Raw genomic sequence first — 14,449 nt, 5'->3', positions numbered from 1 at the left:
GATTCTATGAGCAGAAAGAAAGCAAATACCTTATAAAACCACCTAGAACATAAGGGCTCTACCCACAGTTGGTTATTATTTTTAAGTCACTTTTATTGAAGTGTAATTTGGGCAACAGCTTCAGTGTAGTGAAATCAACTCTTTATAACACACTCAGTTATGTAATAATAACCATAGTTAAATAACAGAATGTTCTCTTATTCTCAAGGTGTCTCTCAAGACCTGCAGTCATTGATCTGTTTTTCTGATTTTGTACTTTTTTTCTTTTTTACTTAACGTTGTTTATATAGAATGATCACAATCGTGTAGTACAGAGATGCCCAAGTCTGGCTGCTTTTGCTCAGCACAGAGATTCGTTGTTTTTTCTTTGTGGGGCAAGTCATTGTTCTCAGGCCTGTAGGTCAGAGAGTCAGATGGTAACCACTCTGCATTCTCTGATGGGCACTGATGCGTGTGTTAGGTGTGCCTGTGCTCTGGTAGGATGTAGGCTCAGATTTTAATTTGAATTTGAGGTTCATAGAGTCTCTACATCACTAGTTCTTTGTAAAATCCCTCGCTGATCATTATTCCATTTCAAAGTATACCCAGTTAGACGCTCACCAGGTATGGTGGTTCATCTCAGTGTTCAGGTAGATGAGAACTGGAATACCTCAGAGATGGGCCTCTGTGAATGCCAGTGGGGTATTATCTTGCTTAGGTTAATAGTACACGCCACTAAGAGGCATGTCAGTCACTCACAGCAGTTGAAGGCTGTCCAAAGGAAACAAAGAAAGAGGTACAAAAAAGGCAGGAGAAAAGTTTCTTGGTTGCTGAGCTGAGTGGACAGTCAGTTGTATGTGATCAGACGTAGCAGTAGTGTGGGAGTGCATGCCTTGAGATGAAGCAGGTGATGGTGTGATGTGCATGTGAAAATCTAGACACCAGTGAGCCTAGTGGGTAAATACTAAAGCTGGGTAATTCAGGGGCTTAATGAATCGTTAAAGGGTTTTTTAGGATAGATGTTGGAAACATATGAGATGTCGGAAACCTATATTTCTATATTCCATATATGGAAATATCATTGTTGTTTTGGACAAGGTCTTGCCCTGTATTCCAGGCTTACCTTGAGCTTTTTTTAAACTTCCTTCCCTATCTCTTGAGGCTGAGATCAAAGGCATGTATCCTCTGTATTAAGGTAAAAGAGGCGGTTTTAATATTGAGATAAGACAGAAACTATGTAGTCAATGGGAATGATTCTGTGCCCCCGCCTCCCAATCTCACCCACCCACTAAAGGGGAAGATGAGCTAGTTCAATCTTCACGGTTAGACCTGAAGAGGGAGTTTTTAGAATTAACAAGTTCTAATGAACTATACCATAATATGGTCTTTAAACTTATTTCTCAACTATTTCTAGAAAACTTACAAGGCAGAAAATGTCAGCAATTCTGTTGATGTGTGAAAACGCTCTGGCGGTTTAGTCACTTGTCAGTCCCATGTCCAAATCCTTCCCATCTGTCATGGTGCAGTTCTCCCTCCCTCCCAGTGGTCATAGTCTGCCCCCAACCCCCATGTCGGCATTTGCTTTTTCTACAAATGTGGTATGTATGTATGTATGTATGTATGTATGTATGTATGTATGTATGTATGTATGCAAGACTATATGTATCCATATGCACATACTATCTCTCTATCTGTTCTGTTTTCCTTCTCATTAGCTGAGGAAGACTAAGACCATAGCTAGAAGAGTCCAGTCCTTCACTGAACCTAGGAGTTTTATCTAATTTGGCTTGTTACATGAGGAAACAGTTATTAATAAACAAACAGGAGGAGTCATAAGCAGAATTGGATTTTAAAAAAGTTTTAGCACTTGAATTAATAATTTAAAAGTTAGTATACCATGTTGTGCGAGAAGGTCAAAGGACAGTTTGCTGGAGTCTGTTCTCCTCTCCTACATGGGTCCTGGAGATTGAACTCAGCTTGTCAGACTTCCAAGACAGGGGGTGTGGAGAATCAAGCTGGGTCTCTGTGGACCAAGACAGGGTTTTTCTAACTTTCTCTAGACTTTTGGCTTTATTATCATAGAAATACAACTGACTTGATGGTAATTAATTCAATTATACAGAATAGTTTGTTTTATTTTTATCTGAATTTTAAAAAAAAGTATTCCTTGTCTTGAATGAGAGGGAATAATCCCCATGTAAGAGTAGTGACCACAGCTGGGTATGCTGGTAAACACTTGTAAATCTTATCTCTGAGGTCAGACTGGGGTCAGTCTGGGCTACATAAACAATTCCAAGCCTTCTGTTAGATACAACGAAACATCCATTCTCAGTAGACCCGAGAGCTCCTCTTCTTGAGCAAACTTGGGCCTGATCACTCAGAGCTTCATAGGTGACTTGAAGAAGAAGAAGAAGAAGAAGAAGAAGAAGAAGAAGAAGAAGAAGAAGAAGAAGAAGAAGAAGAAGTAGAAGAGTCTTCATTGTGTTGATCTTGTGATGCAATAGAGAAGCAGGATTTGTGGTCTTTGGATATCTAATGGAGACACATAGATCAATCCTCTTCATTGTGGTAAATTTTTCTACATTTTTTTTCCTTCAAGACAGGGTTTCTCTGTGTAGCCCTGGCTGTCCTGGAACTCACTCTGTAGACCAGGCTGGCTCAGAAATCCACCTGTCTCTGCCTCTCAAGTGCTGGGATTAAAGGCGTGTGCCCAGCCAATTATTCTGTATGTTTAACCTTGAATTCTAGTTGTGGCACTGTGATCTGTCTGTCTGTCTGTCTGTCTGTCTGTCTGTCTGTCTATCTATCTCCCATGTAATGCAGGGTAGCTCTTGTACTCACTGTTAACCCTAGAATGCCTTCCTGCCTTAGTTTCCTTAGTGTTGGAACGGTAGATGTTGGTCAGCACAGTGACCCAATCCTTTTTGCTTGTGGTTGTCCTGGGTATAGATCAAAGAGTCTTACAAATACTTGTAGTGGGTTTATCTGATGCTTTCTACAACAAATACTAGGCAAGCACTTTGGAAAAAAAAAAGCAAGAAGCAAAAAATGTAATGAAATTATGCCTAGCTTTATTATTACTATTAAGCTTTCAACAAGCTAAATAATGCACTGTAAACATAGGGAATCTTTATATTACATTTATATATTTGATAAGCCAATTTATTGTTAAAATCTTTGAAAAGTATTCCATTGAGAGTAGTAGATTTATCTAAACAAGATGCTAACTTATGCTAAGCAGATTTTTGATTATGTTGATTTAAGTTGACAAATCAAAATCAACAGCATATTTTTGTCATGAGAATTGAACAAGAAATATATGCTTTTTAAGAAAATGCACAGTGGTTATAGAGTGTTATTTTCCCCTTTCACATGATATTCTATATTTTAAAATCTTATCTGAATGGTTTGATGCAACTGGGTAAAATACTTCCTTCTGCTTCCTTAAATTGGTTTATGTAGAGCAGTTGGGAATTGTTACACAGTGGTAGAAATAATTAAATGTTGCTATATATAAAACCCAGTTGCATTTGCAACCAGGTGTACTGTGGGTAAAAAAACTGAGACCCACATAAAGAAATCCCATGACTTCGTTTGGACTGTGGGCTAGCCTTGGTCATCCTCATCGCCATTAGGAATTTCTTCACAGTATACTGTATGTTTTGCTAAACTGACATTCGTGAAGTGTGACCCCAAGCTGTCTGCTTTCCCCCAGGTGAGCTTGGCCTATGTGGAAGCAGCGGAGTGCTTCACAGAGCCTGTGAACACGGAGCCTCCTTCCAGAGAAGCTCAGCTCATGACTTTGCGGAACACATCGGAATTTGACATTCTTGTTATTGGAGGAGGAGCCACAGGATGTGGCTGTGCACTAGATGCCGTCACCAGAGGTGAGTCCTGAAAAACAAAACTTTGATTGTCTTTCCTCCTTGTGAATGCTGACAGTGTTTGACTCATAAGATCACATTTATCTTGGTGTTCTCTAATTTTCGATCCTTCCTGAAACATTCTTGTAACTTTCAAAATCTAGGCACTCACAGCAGTTTTAAAATTAAATGTAACTATAAATATATATTTAATTTCCACAGATTTATTTGAAAATAAAACTCTGTATTCCTGAAAATTTATTCATGTACACCATGTAGCCTAAGTATTTTTCTGTTTATAGATTGTTGTTTAACATATAGATATACCAGAGTCTACTCTTGTTACCACATTGACTCCTGTTTTCATAGAATGTCATGCCTCCGATTACGCTGTAGAGTTTGAAGGAACTTTTACTCAAACATGCTAAAGCAGGTAGGAAGAGCAGTTTACAGTTCTCACTGGCAACTTGAGCTTAGCTTACCGGCCAACCTGGGTAGGAGAGTGGGAAGATAGATATCGTGCTTGCAATTACTCTACTCCAAAGAATTATAGGTGACAATCTTCTGTGCCAAAGAGAGTCCTTTGTCTAGCAGAAGTCAGTCAGGAAACCTTTTTTTTTCCTCTTCAGTTATTTTCTCGATTTATAAAAATATATATAATCATTCTTTTAATTTCAGTTTTGTAAATGTTTGGAGTACTTACTGCATTCGTAGTCATGTAGGAGGCACTACGAGAGAATACACAGAGGATCTTTAATCAGAGAGCCTTTGAGGAGCTTTTGTGCACAGTTCACATTACAGAGAGCATGTACCTTTCAGTTAGAGGTGTTATAAACGTATAAGTAGGCATGGATTTTTTTTTCTTTGTGGCCTTTTGAGACAAGGTTTCTCTGTGTAACAAAGTTGGTGGCAGTCCTGGAACTCAATTTGTAGACTAGTCTGGCCTGGAACTCACAGAGATCCACCTGTCTCTGCCTCTCGAGTGCTGAGATTAAAGAAATGTGCCACCACTATTGGGCTAGGTATGCATATCCTTATTGACAGAGTGATCAGGAGCAGAAAAAACTAGTGACACATGTAACAGCTTGATAGGCAAATATTGCTTTCAGATAGGGACCTGGTTTGAAGAAGTATGCTGGGGGCAATGCATGGAATATACTGGAGGAAGTGCATGCTAGTAACTTGGGCCACTGAGGCCAGCAGGAAAGATTGTGAGGAAAGAGTTGAGAGGCAGAAAGTGTGTCAGCTGACTGGCCTTGATTTTCCTGAGTTAGGCCTCTTAGCATCCTGAAGATGAAGAAGGGGTTGGTAATTTGGAAGGAGCAGAGATGGGCACAGACTCTCCAGAGACACGGAGATAAGTGCTGTGGAGAAGTGGGATCCAGAAGGCCACCACTACAGGGTGGAAGTTTAACATGCAGGTCATGGAAGAAGAGAGGCTGCAGCACTGTCCTGGAGAAGATGCAGAAAGAGCTGTGAATCACACATGTGCCCTAGCTTTCACAGGAAGATGAAGTTCGTTTCCCAGAGCCAGAAACAGGGGTAAAGGTTGTGTAACAGAAGAAAGGGACCCTGCACTTAGAACTGGTCTAGAACAGATAGAAGGAGTGTGCGGTGTTCCACTTATGTTCGGGAGGCAGGAGGGCTGGGGGGATGGGAATGTCTGTGTGCACATCTAGTATTGTCAAGAAGCAGAGAAAGTAGTAGACTAGAATTTGAACTGAAAACTGACCAGTTATCAATACTAAATAGAAAAAAAAATGAAGTATTCTACAGAAACAGAGAAGGGTCTAGAGCTGAATGAGGACAGGGTAGTAGAGATGGAGACATAGGAAAGCCACGGTGGTTAGAGGATCATGAGGGGGTTGGGATGAAACATAACTGCAGGCTTCTTATTTCTGTTCTCCCTTTGGAGAAGTGTCACCTGTTGTTCTCTTTTGTGTATTTTCTGTGTTTAGTTAAAAACACAGACAAGGACAATCATGCTTACTCCTCTATAATGTGCTTTTTTTTCCAAAAAGCAATCTATTAAGTTTTTTCCTGTGTTTGGCATTCATTCTTGTCAGTGGAAAATGCTGCTTTATTTTCTTTCACTGAGTGGATGAAGCTTTCTTTGCTTCCGTGTGTGTGTGTTTGTGTGTGTGTGTGTGTGTGTGTGTTATGCATGCATGTACATTTGTGTGTATGCCATACATACGGAGTACAAAGGTTGATGACGGGTGTCTGACTCACTTTCCACATACTTGTTTATGAAACATATCTGGCTGGGTCACCCAGCCTGGCCTCAAACTTTAGATCTTCCTGACTTAGCCTCTTCCCAAATGCTTGGGTTTCAGGCATGTGACAGCATGTCTGGCTATTTTTGTGTTTTTGTGTGTGTGCTGGATACTAAATCCAGAGCCTTGGGCCTGCTGAGGACATCAATCACTACTGAACTATACCTCCAGCCTTATTTTTTTTGTTTTAAAATACTACCATTATGAACTGAGTACCATTATGAGAAATAGTAGATATGAACTATGCATTTTTTCTTTGAGCAATGAAGAAGGCACTAGTGATTGAGGTATTGTGGGTAGGGATACTGATGATGATGATGAGAGTTTCCATGAATTTTCTAGTTGATATGTAATAAAATGATACACATTTAGTATTTTGTGACATATTGTCATCTTAGAATTACTAGTTGAATGTCTTTTGTAGGTTTATGATTTATAGAGGGGACGGGCATAATGTTGATAATTAAAACATACAAGGAGGTGCTGAAGGTAGTCTGTATTTACACTCTTACTGTGGTTTCTGATTATATCAGTGGCCCTCTGAAGTGTGAAATAACCATGGGCCTTTGGTTAATGAATTGCACATTGTTGCTGTTCATTCATGGAATTTGCTCTTTTATTATATTTGATGCTTCACTTAACAACAAATTTTGCTTTCTCTGTGTTTGATATGTTTTTACCAAATTATTCCTGATTGTATCCATTAATCTTTAGTCACATTTGACAAAAATAAATTACTGTGATCTTTTAAAGTTACCACTAATAATTAGATTTTTTTCAGGGCATCAAAGTTTTGGGGGAAAACCAGTAGATGTGAAAGGGCTTTTACAGAAATGTTTGCACAAGCTTTGAGATAAAATCCTGTGCCAGTGACGGATAGACGAAGGCTGCGGTGCCAATAACGGATAGACGAAGGCTGCGGCGGAGGAGTTGTGGACTCTTCCTAATGCTCATTTATTACATTCTCATCCTCTGTAGTTTCTTGGGAATCAATTTTCATTTGTTTCATTTGGGAGTATTATTTCATAAACATAACAGGCACAGTTTGGCTCATGCTCTCCTGCAGGTCTAGGATCAATAGTAATGGCTTCACTGTTGAACACATCTGGGGCTAGTTCCTGAGCCGAAGTACGACGGCTCCCAGGCTCCTTGGTGGGGGCTTTGCCCCCAAGGAAGCAGAAATGATGAGACTGATTCATGCAGTCTCCCTCTCAGGTGTTTCCCTTTTATTTTCGTTTGATGTGACTTTACCTGTGTGTATCTGAGACCATCCAGGACATTATTGGTTGAAAGTCTAACTTAACAAAACTTAGCTTTGTGTTTCTGTGTAAAATGCAGAAAAGACTCTCTTGCTGGAGAAGTGTTCACATAGTTGTGTCTTATTTGAAAATGCTTATTAGAGCCAGAGTGGTGGGGGATGACTGGTGACAGGAGGGTCAGTGGCTCAAAGTTTTCAGACCATGTTTGAAAAGCCTAAAAGCAAGCAGCTGGAGAGATGGGGAGACGGCTCACTACTCTATTAGAAGACCTGGGTTAGATTCCCAGTACATGAATGAATTGTGGCTCCAAAGGATCTGATGCTCTCTCTGCCTTTCATGGGCTTTGGCACACATGTGGGTGTGTATGAACTCACAAAGGCATACACATAAAAATCTTTAAAGAATCCCTAAAAACAAAACAGTGCACAGGTATTTCTAGTCTAGTTCATAGGAGGTGCATAGGTGGCCACTGTTGGTTTCACTGTACTTCTTGCAAGTCTGGGCTGTGCAGCGTATTAAGGACAGAGGATATAGGTGTGGGATGAATTGGACTCAAATTTTGGTGTCATTGCTTATTTAGTCTCAACTTTCAACAAGTGTCATAACTTTACAGAGAAATATCCAGATATTCAGGGATGATTGGAGGGCAATAGGTCCTTTTCCATAAGCAAATGTTTATGAATTGTAGAAAAATCTGTGAAAGAGGGAGAGCCTTGAACATGGCTCATTCTGGGGCCTATAGACCTATATGATGCTTTAGTATCCTTCCTCAATGTTTCTGAGGGCAGGGTGTGTGGGTAGTTTTTATCAACTTGACATAAATCATCACCTGAGAGGAGGGAACTTCAATAAAGGAATTGGCTCCAACTGACTGGTCTATGAGCTTGTGTGTGGAGAGCCAAGTCCACTATAGTTGGTACCATCCCCTAGGCAGATGGGCCTCTGCTGTTAAAAAAAATAAAAATAAAAGGTGGCTGAGCAAAGCAGTCTTCTGCTATGGCTTCTGCTCTGAGTTCTTTCTTTAGTATAAAATGAAATAAGCCCTTTGCTCCCATAAGTTGGTTTTTGTCAGATTTTTATTTCAGCAATAGAAAATAAACTAGGAGAGTGGGGGAAGCTGCATTTCAAGGCGTGAAACTGCAGAAAGTTAGCTCATTGCTTGCCAGACACTCGAAATGGTGTGATGCTGCAAGTCTCTGACCACTATTTTGGAAATTTAGCTTTAACTTGTTTGTCCTCCCTTCCTTCCTCCCTCCCTCCCTCCCTCCCTCCCTTCCTCCCTCCCTTCTTTCCTTCCTTCTTTTTCTTTTTTCTTTTTTGTTTGTCAGTTTGTTTGAGACAGGGTCTCTCTACATAGCTGTAGTTGTCATGGAACTAACTCACCCTGTAGACCAGACTGTCCTAGAACTCTGGCTCCTTCTGTCATCTGAGTCCTGAGATTAAAGGTGTGAGACCCTACATCTGCCCTTTAACACCATTTTACTGTAGTGATTTCTTTTGTCAGGGATCAGACAGGCAAAACTTCAAATAGTTTGTGTTAGGAATTCATGTAGTCCAGACTGACTGCGAGCTAGCTAAATAGCAGAACTTCTGATCTTCCTGCCTCTACCTCCTGAGTTCTGGAATTAGAGTCATGCAAAACCACGTCCAGTTTAAATTCCAGATATTTTCAATGTTTTGTCTATTGTAAACAGTTATTTTATTTAACTAGGTTCTACCTATTCATTAACCTTTAAAAATTTTATTTACTTTTAGTTTATTCTAGTGTATGGGTATTTTGCCTGCAGAGGTCAGAAGAGGGTGTCAGATCTTCTAGAACTGGAGTTACAGGTAATAGTTAGTTGTCGTATAGGTGCTGGGAATTAAATCTGTGTCCTCTAGAAGAGTAGTAAGTGCCCTTAACTGGTGAGCCATCACTCTGGACTCACTTAACCTTTCCATTCTGCTTATTTTCTTCTCTTTCTGTCCATCATATTAGGTTGATTCTGTTTCTTTTAATTATTGACAGACTTTGTTCTTTGACAACTTTATACATGTGTATAATGCAGTATGGATGGCTTCTCCTCTTGTTTACTCTTATCTCTCACCATTATCAATCCCTCTTCCTCCCGCCTCATTCATTCTTTCCTAGATTCATAACTTTTTTGTTTCTTGTTTTTTTTTTTTTTTTTTTTTTTTGAGACAGGGTTTCTCTGTGTAGTCCTGGCTGTTCTGGAACTCACTCTGTAGATCAGGCTGGCCTCGAACTCAGAAATCCGCCTGCCTCTGCCTCCCAAGTGCTGGGATTAAAGGCGTGCACCACCACTGCCTGGCATAACTTTTGTTTTATGGCCCATTATATTTAATCAAGGCTACCTGTGTGACCATTGGACAGGACTATCCATTGGAGCTGGTGGGTTACCCAGTTGGCTCATAGCTGTCGGTAATGATTTCTCCTTTCCCCTGAGTCTATCAGGAAATTATGAGTTTTCTATTCTGTTCTGTTTCTAGATTTAGTTGCTACTGTCTTTAAAATCTATCTGGGACTTTGCCTATCACTGAGTCTTCTGCCTTGTGTTGATCTTGGCCATCTGTGGAGCCAACTGAGGCCATCACTCTGGTGGTGTGGTCTGGGTTGCATTTATCTTCCTGCGTCCGTCTGTGACCCAGCAGATAGTCCCCAGCTGTCCACAATGGTCAGGAGTAGCTTGCCAACTTCCTGTACAAAGTGGAGAAAGCTTCTTCAGACTCAGCTCTCAGAGGCTGAGTCCTTTGTTTCACCCACTGTGGATAGTGATATTCCTTACCCTTTAGGAACATAATCCCAGATTCTGAGCCTACCAAACACTGTGCGGCATTACTGGTCCATGGAGTGTTTATCTTACTTTGAATCAACCATGTCTTTTAAATAATTTTATTTGAATGAAGAAAGGAGGAGTTGTGCAAAGGTGGCTGTGGAATACCACATTAACTAAATCTTTGGTATTTGAAAAGATATGTATGTACCTACGTATGTGCATATGTATGTATGTATGTATGTATGTATGTATGTATGTATGTATTCATTTCTCTGTGTCACTGTGTACATGTATGTGAATGTGTGGCCGTAGTAGGAAAGCTGCTGTTACAAGTTTATGTCATTACATTTAGCTTTTTATGTGGATTCTAGGGATCAACCTCAGTTTGTATGATTTACACTTCCACTTCCTGACACACTTTCCTGACTCCCAGAATTTTATTTATAGCATTATTTATGATAACAAAATATCAGGGAATGTAGTCAGTTGTTGAAAATCAGGTAGACCTGTATGTAACTGAAGAGAAAATAAGTAAAATGTGTTATAAGTTGGAAAAGAATATTATGGAAGAACAACACACACATATATATATGTGTATGTGTATGTGTATGTATAGCAAATGTATACAGGCTATAGATTCAACCACAGCAAGATTATGGCAACATATATAAAACACTTAATAATTAATCTAAGTTTTCATTGACTATTGCATTATTTTTATTTTGTCTACTGATTACCCCACCTCTCCCAATTTGACACCAGATATTTTTATAACAAGATAAAAGGAGGAAGTGACAGCAGCAGCTCTCATTTCTTGAAACTACAGTATTAGCTTTTAAACACAACTTTGTAATCTTAATATTGTATGTATATCTAAATAACACAAAATGTGTTAATGATATGTATATGCTACAGTTATATATTAGTTATATATTATATGAGCATAGACAGAGGCATTAAAATAACCAATATCTAATATTTAACAAGTCTAAACAAGGCTAACATTCACTATCAGAAAATACCAGGCAAAATGCTGAATCCTGACCTTGACTTGCCTGGGTTACTATACAGCTTCACTCGGGTCTTATCCTGGAGAAATGAGTCCTTCATAAGAACACTCGGCCTTTGGGGTAGTCTTTATTAGTAATGGCAGTGGTTCTTGGAAACGCAAACCAGTGCCCAACATTTGTAAAGAAAGACTGTCCCATCTTTTCTCGTGCAGAAGGCAGATTTGGTGCTTGTGCTTATAGTATAAGGAACAAGGGACCTTAACTTTTTGACTTGTATGCCATGGCCTTGGTGTCTCTGATTAGTTCCATTTGACAAATGTTAACAATCATATCTCTGAAAACTTATCCTAATGACATAATTACGGATTCAGGGAATTTAAAGAAAAGTAGAATCTGTAAGAGTGAAAAAAGAAACTAAGCCAGATGTTCAAAATAAGGAACTGAATAAATAAATCATAGTAAACATTTAGTGTAATACTTTCAAATGCTTTTAAAATAAAATTATATACAATATTTATTGATGTGCAATGTATTTACAATAAACAATTTTAAATGGAAAAATTTTAAATGAGCTATGATCTAGTCTTTGCAAACCTGTACATATGCACATATACATGTTATAGAAGTGCATGGGAAAATGTGACCGTTTAAACACCCAGATGTCAACTGTGGTTATCTCCGAGTGCTGTAGTTACAGGAGGGTTTCGTTCTCTTTGCATCTCTGCGTTTATTATATTGAGCTTGTTTTCGTGCATAGTAAGATAATCAGTAAAAGATATTAAAATATACTTCTGTTCTATTCCATGATGTGAGAGTTAAATGTTGTATCATTTCTTCTCCCTTAAGGTTGTAATTATTTCCCTTGTGTTCATCCAACTGTCTTGCTCCGTGAGTTGATTTAGTTGGAAATAGCTAGAGAGCCTCACGTAGTCCAGAAGAGCTGGGTTTAGTGCTCACCACTCACCCTGCCTGGAAGGTATGGCTTCAGTCAGTGTGCTAACAGATGGGATGAAGATGAACGAAAGGTAGATTTTTACATTGACCGGATTCTTTACAAATCATCTTTCTGCCTGAGATTTCACTCAAGATTTTATCGCTGTGGAATTGCGGAGACCACCCTCTAAAATTAATGATAATGATAATAATAATAATAATGATAATAACAATAACCTCAGAGAGATGCTAGCATTCGGTATTGTTTTCATTCTCCTCAACAGTGGTAGGGCTTATTGCTTTGCATTATTAAATACATAAATAACCTAAAAAAGGTAAGAAAGGAGGGAGGCAAAGTGAGAGAACTAAACTCCTTCTTACAACATCTTGAGCTGTGGGGTGGAGAGAAGGCTCAATGGCCAAGAGCACTCACTGACTGTTCTTCAAGAGGACCCAAGTTTGACTCCTAGCACCTGTACAGCAGCTGCCAATCATCAGTAACTTCCCAGAGTCTGACAGTATCTTCTTTCCTCCATGGCGACAGGCACACATGTGTTGTATATACACAGATGCAGGCAAAACGCTCGTACACATAAAATAAATCCTTGAACCTAATTACCGGTCTAGGGTGTGGAGATCAGTCTTTCTTCTCTGAAGGACAGTCATTCCCAGCATCCTCAGCTCTAGGCATCTTGAAAGCATGTTTTGATTTCTTCAAACCTGTCTTTTGTAGCACAAGGGTTGAGTGCTGCGTGGAAAATGCCACTCAGTTATTTGATTAGGGTAAAGAGGCCTCCCTCCCATTTCCTTTACCTTATTCTTAAAATAATAAGATTTTAATTTAAAATCTCTGAGGGAGGGAAATATTAGACCCCCCCCAAAAAAAACCACAGAAAATAAATGAAAAAGCAAGTTGGAGCCCAGTGTTGAGAACTTGGAGGCCAGTGCAGGAAGTGTTTCTAGTGGGCGACATAATGAGTTACAGGGAAGTCTGAGAAACATAGTGAGGTCTAACACTGACAAATCAACACACAATCGCATATGCACGCTCTCGTGCATACACTCACGCATACACGCATGCACACACATACATACACAAGCATATGCCCACGTACACAAACACAATAAACATTTTAGGTAAGTAATCAAAGAATGAAGTCATAGAATCAGCTGAGGCTTCTGGTCATGCTTTGACTTTGTGTTATTTCTTTTCTTTATTCCCATCCAGCAGAATTGCGAATTTCAGAGCATTTGATACATGAGTCATTGAAAATGTCGAGGTTCTGATTTTAGGCTTTTTTTTTTCCTTTCTTCTGTAGTTTAAACTACTCTTAGTTTACATGGTGGTTTAATACACTGATGTGGCAGTTGTTTTTGGAAACTATGCTTGTTGTATGTTTTGGGAAAAATAATCATGTTTCTCTTCAGAAATTCTGTTGGGTGGTTTGGTAATTTGACAAGATAACAGTAGCAGAGAAGGGCTTGGTGTAACTGAGTGGCTTATTTTAAATTTCATTGTTACTTACTGTGGTTTCTCATGTAAATACATATGAATAACTTGACCTTAAATATCCTAGAATACCTGCTCCTCTGAGGTGGCTTGCTAATTCTTATAACAGCACAAAGAGTTGGGGAATGAAAAGTCTACCCTGATAGCAGGGGAACCCGAGACACTCTTGCTAGAGCTGCCTCCTGAGGCCAGAGGCTTTGGCTACACTTTGGCTCACTTTGTGAGCCTCAGGTCTGCTAGTAGCAATTCCCCAGGCCCATCCCTATGCCTTCACCCAAGGAACTTTCTAGAACCACAATCAGCTTTGTCATCGTAAACACTTCAGTGATACCCTTGTCGGGAAGCATAGCAGTGCCTCACCAAACAATTTCTCAGAACTTCTGGGGGAAAAACAAATTAAAAATTGCCTTAAAGATAGTTGGCCCAGGCAAGCCCTGGTTCCTGGAAATGGACAGCCAGGACTAAGCAGAGTACAAGATTTGCAGGTCTCATGCTTATTAATTTAATGGAGTGTGCTAGCTAAAACTGGTCTTAGACGTGTAAGCATGTTCTTAGAGACATTTCCCTTTTGAGGATATCCAGTGATTGCTGTCATGACTAACAGTGGCCTTCAGGACAGGATTTAAATGCTCCAGTGTAATGAAAAGCTCCTGGTCACCCCCTTTCAGGACAATAACACATACCCTTCTCACCATCCTCCAGTGACAAGCTGCCTGTGACAAGGCTGGAAACTTCCAAGCCTTTTCCAGTTTCCCTCCCTCCCTCCGTCCCTCCGTCCCTCCGTCCCTCCCTCCGTCCCTCCCTCCGTCCCTCCGTCCCTCCCTCCCTCCGTCCCTCCCTCC

At 39.8% G+C, this 14,449-nt stretch overlaps 1 protein-coding gene across 2 annotated transcripts in view; it reads left to right on the top strand.

Annotated features, from left to right (window-relative positions):
- The window catches only part of Gpd2 (glycerol-3-phosphate dehydrogenase 2), a 130,462-nt gene that overhangs the window by 46,591 nt on the left and 69,422 nt on the right, over window positions 1–14,449 (top strand). For both annotated transcript variants that reach the window (XM_028769244.1, XM_028769242.1), the window contains exon 3: window positions 3,695–3,866. In XM_028769244.1, coding sequence (XP_028625077.1) covers window positions 3,695–3,866 — 172 coding nt within the window. The remainder of the gene's footprint in view (window positions 1–3,694; window positions 3,867–14,449) is intronic.

This window comes from Grammomys surdaster, unplaced genomic scaffold (genome assembly GCF_004785775.1).
Source record: "Grammomys surdaster isolate TR1022 unplaced genomic scaffold, NIH_TR_1.0 191, whole genome shotgun sequence".
In the NCBI taxonomy this organism is placed as follows: Eukaryota; Metazoa; Chordata; class Mammalia; order Rodentia; family Muridae; genus Grammomys; species Grammomys surdaster.
Note: the sequence above shows the minus strand (reverse complement) of the source record. Positions and strands in the feature narration are given on the sequence as shown.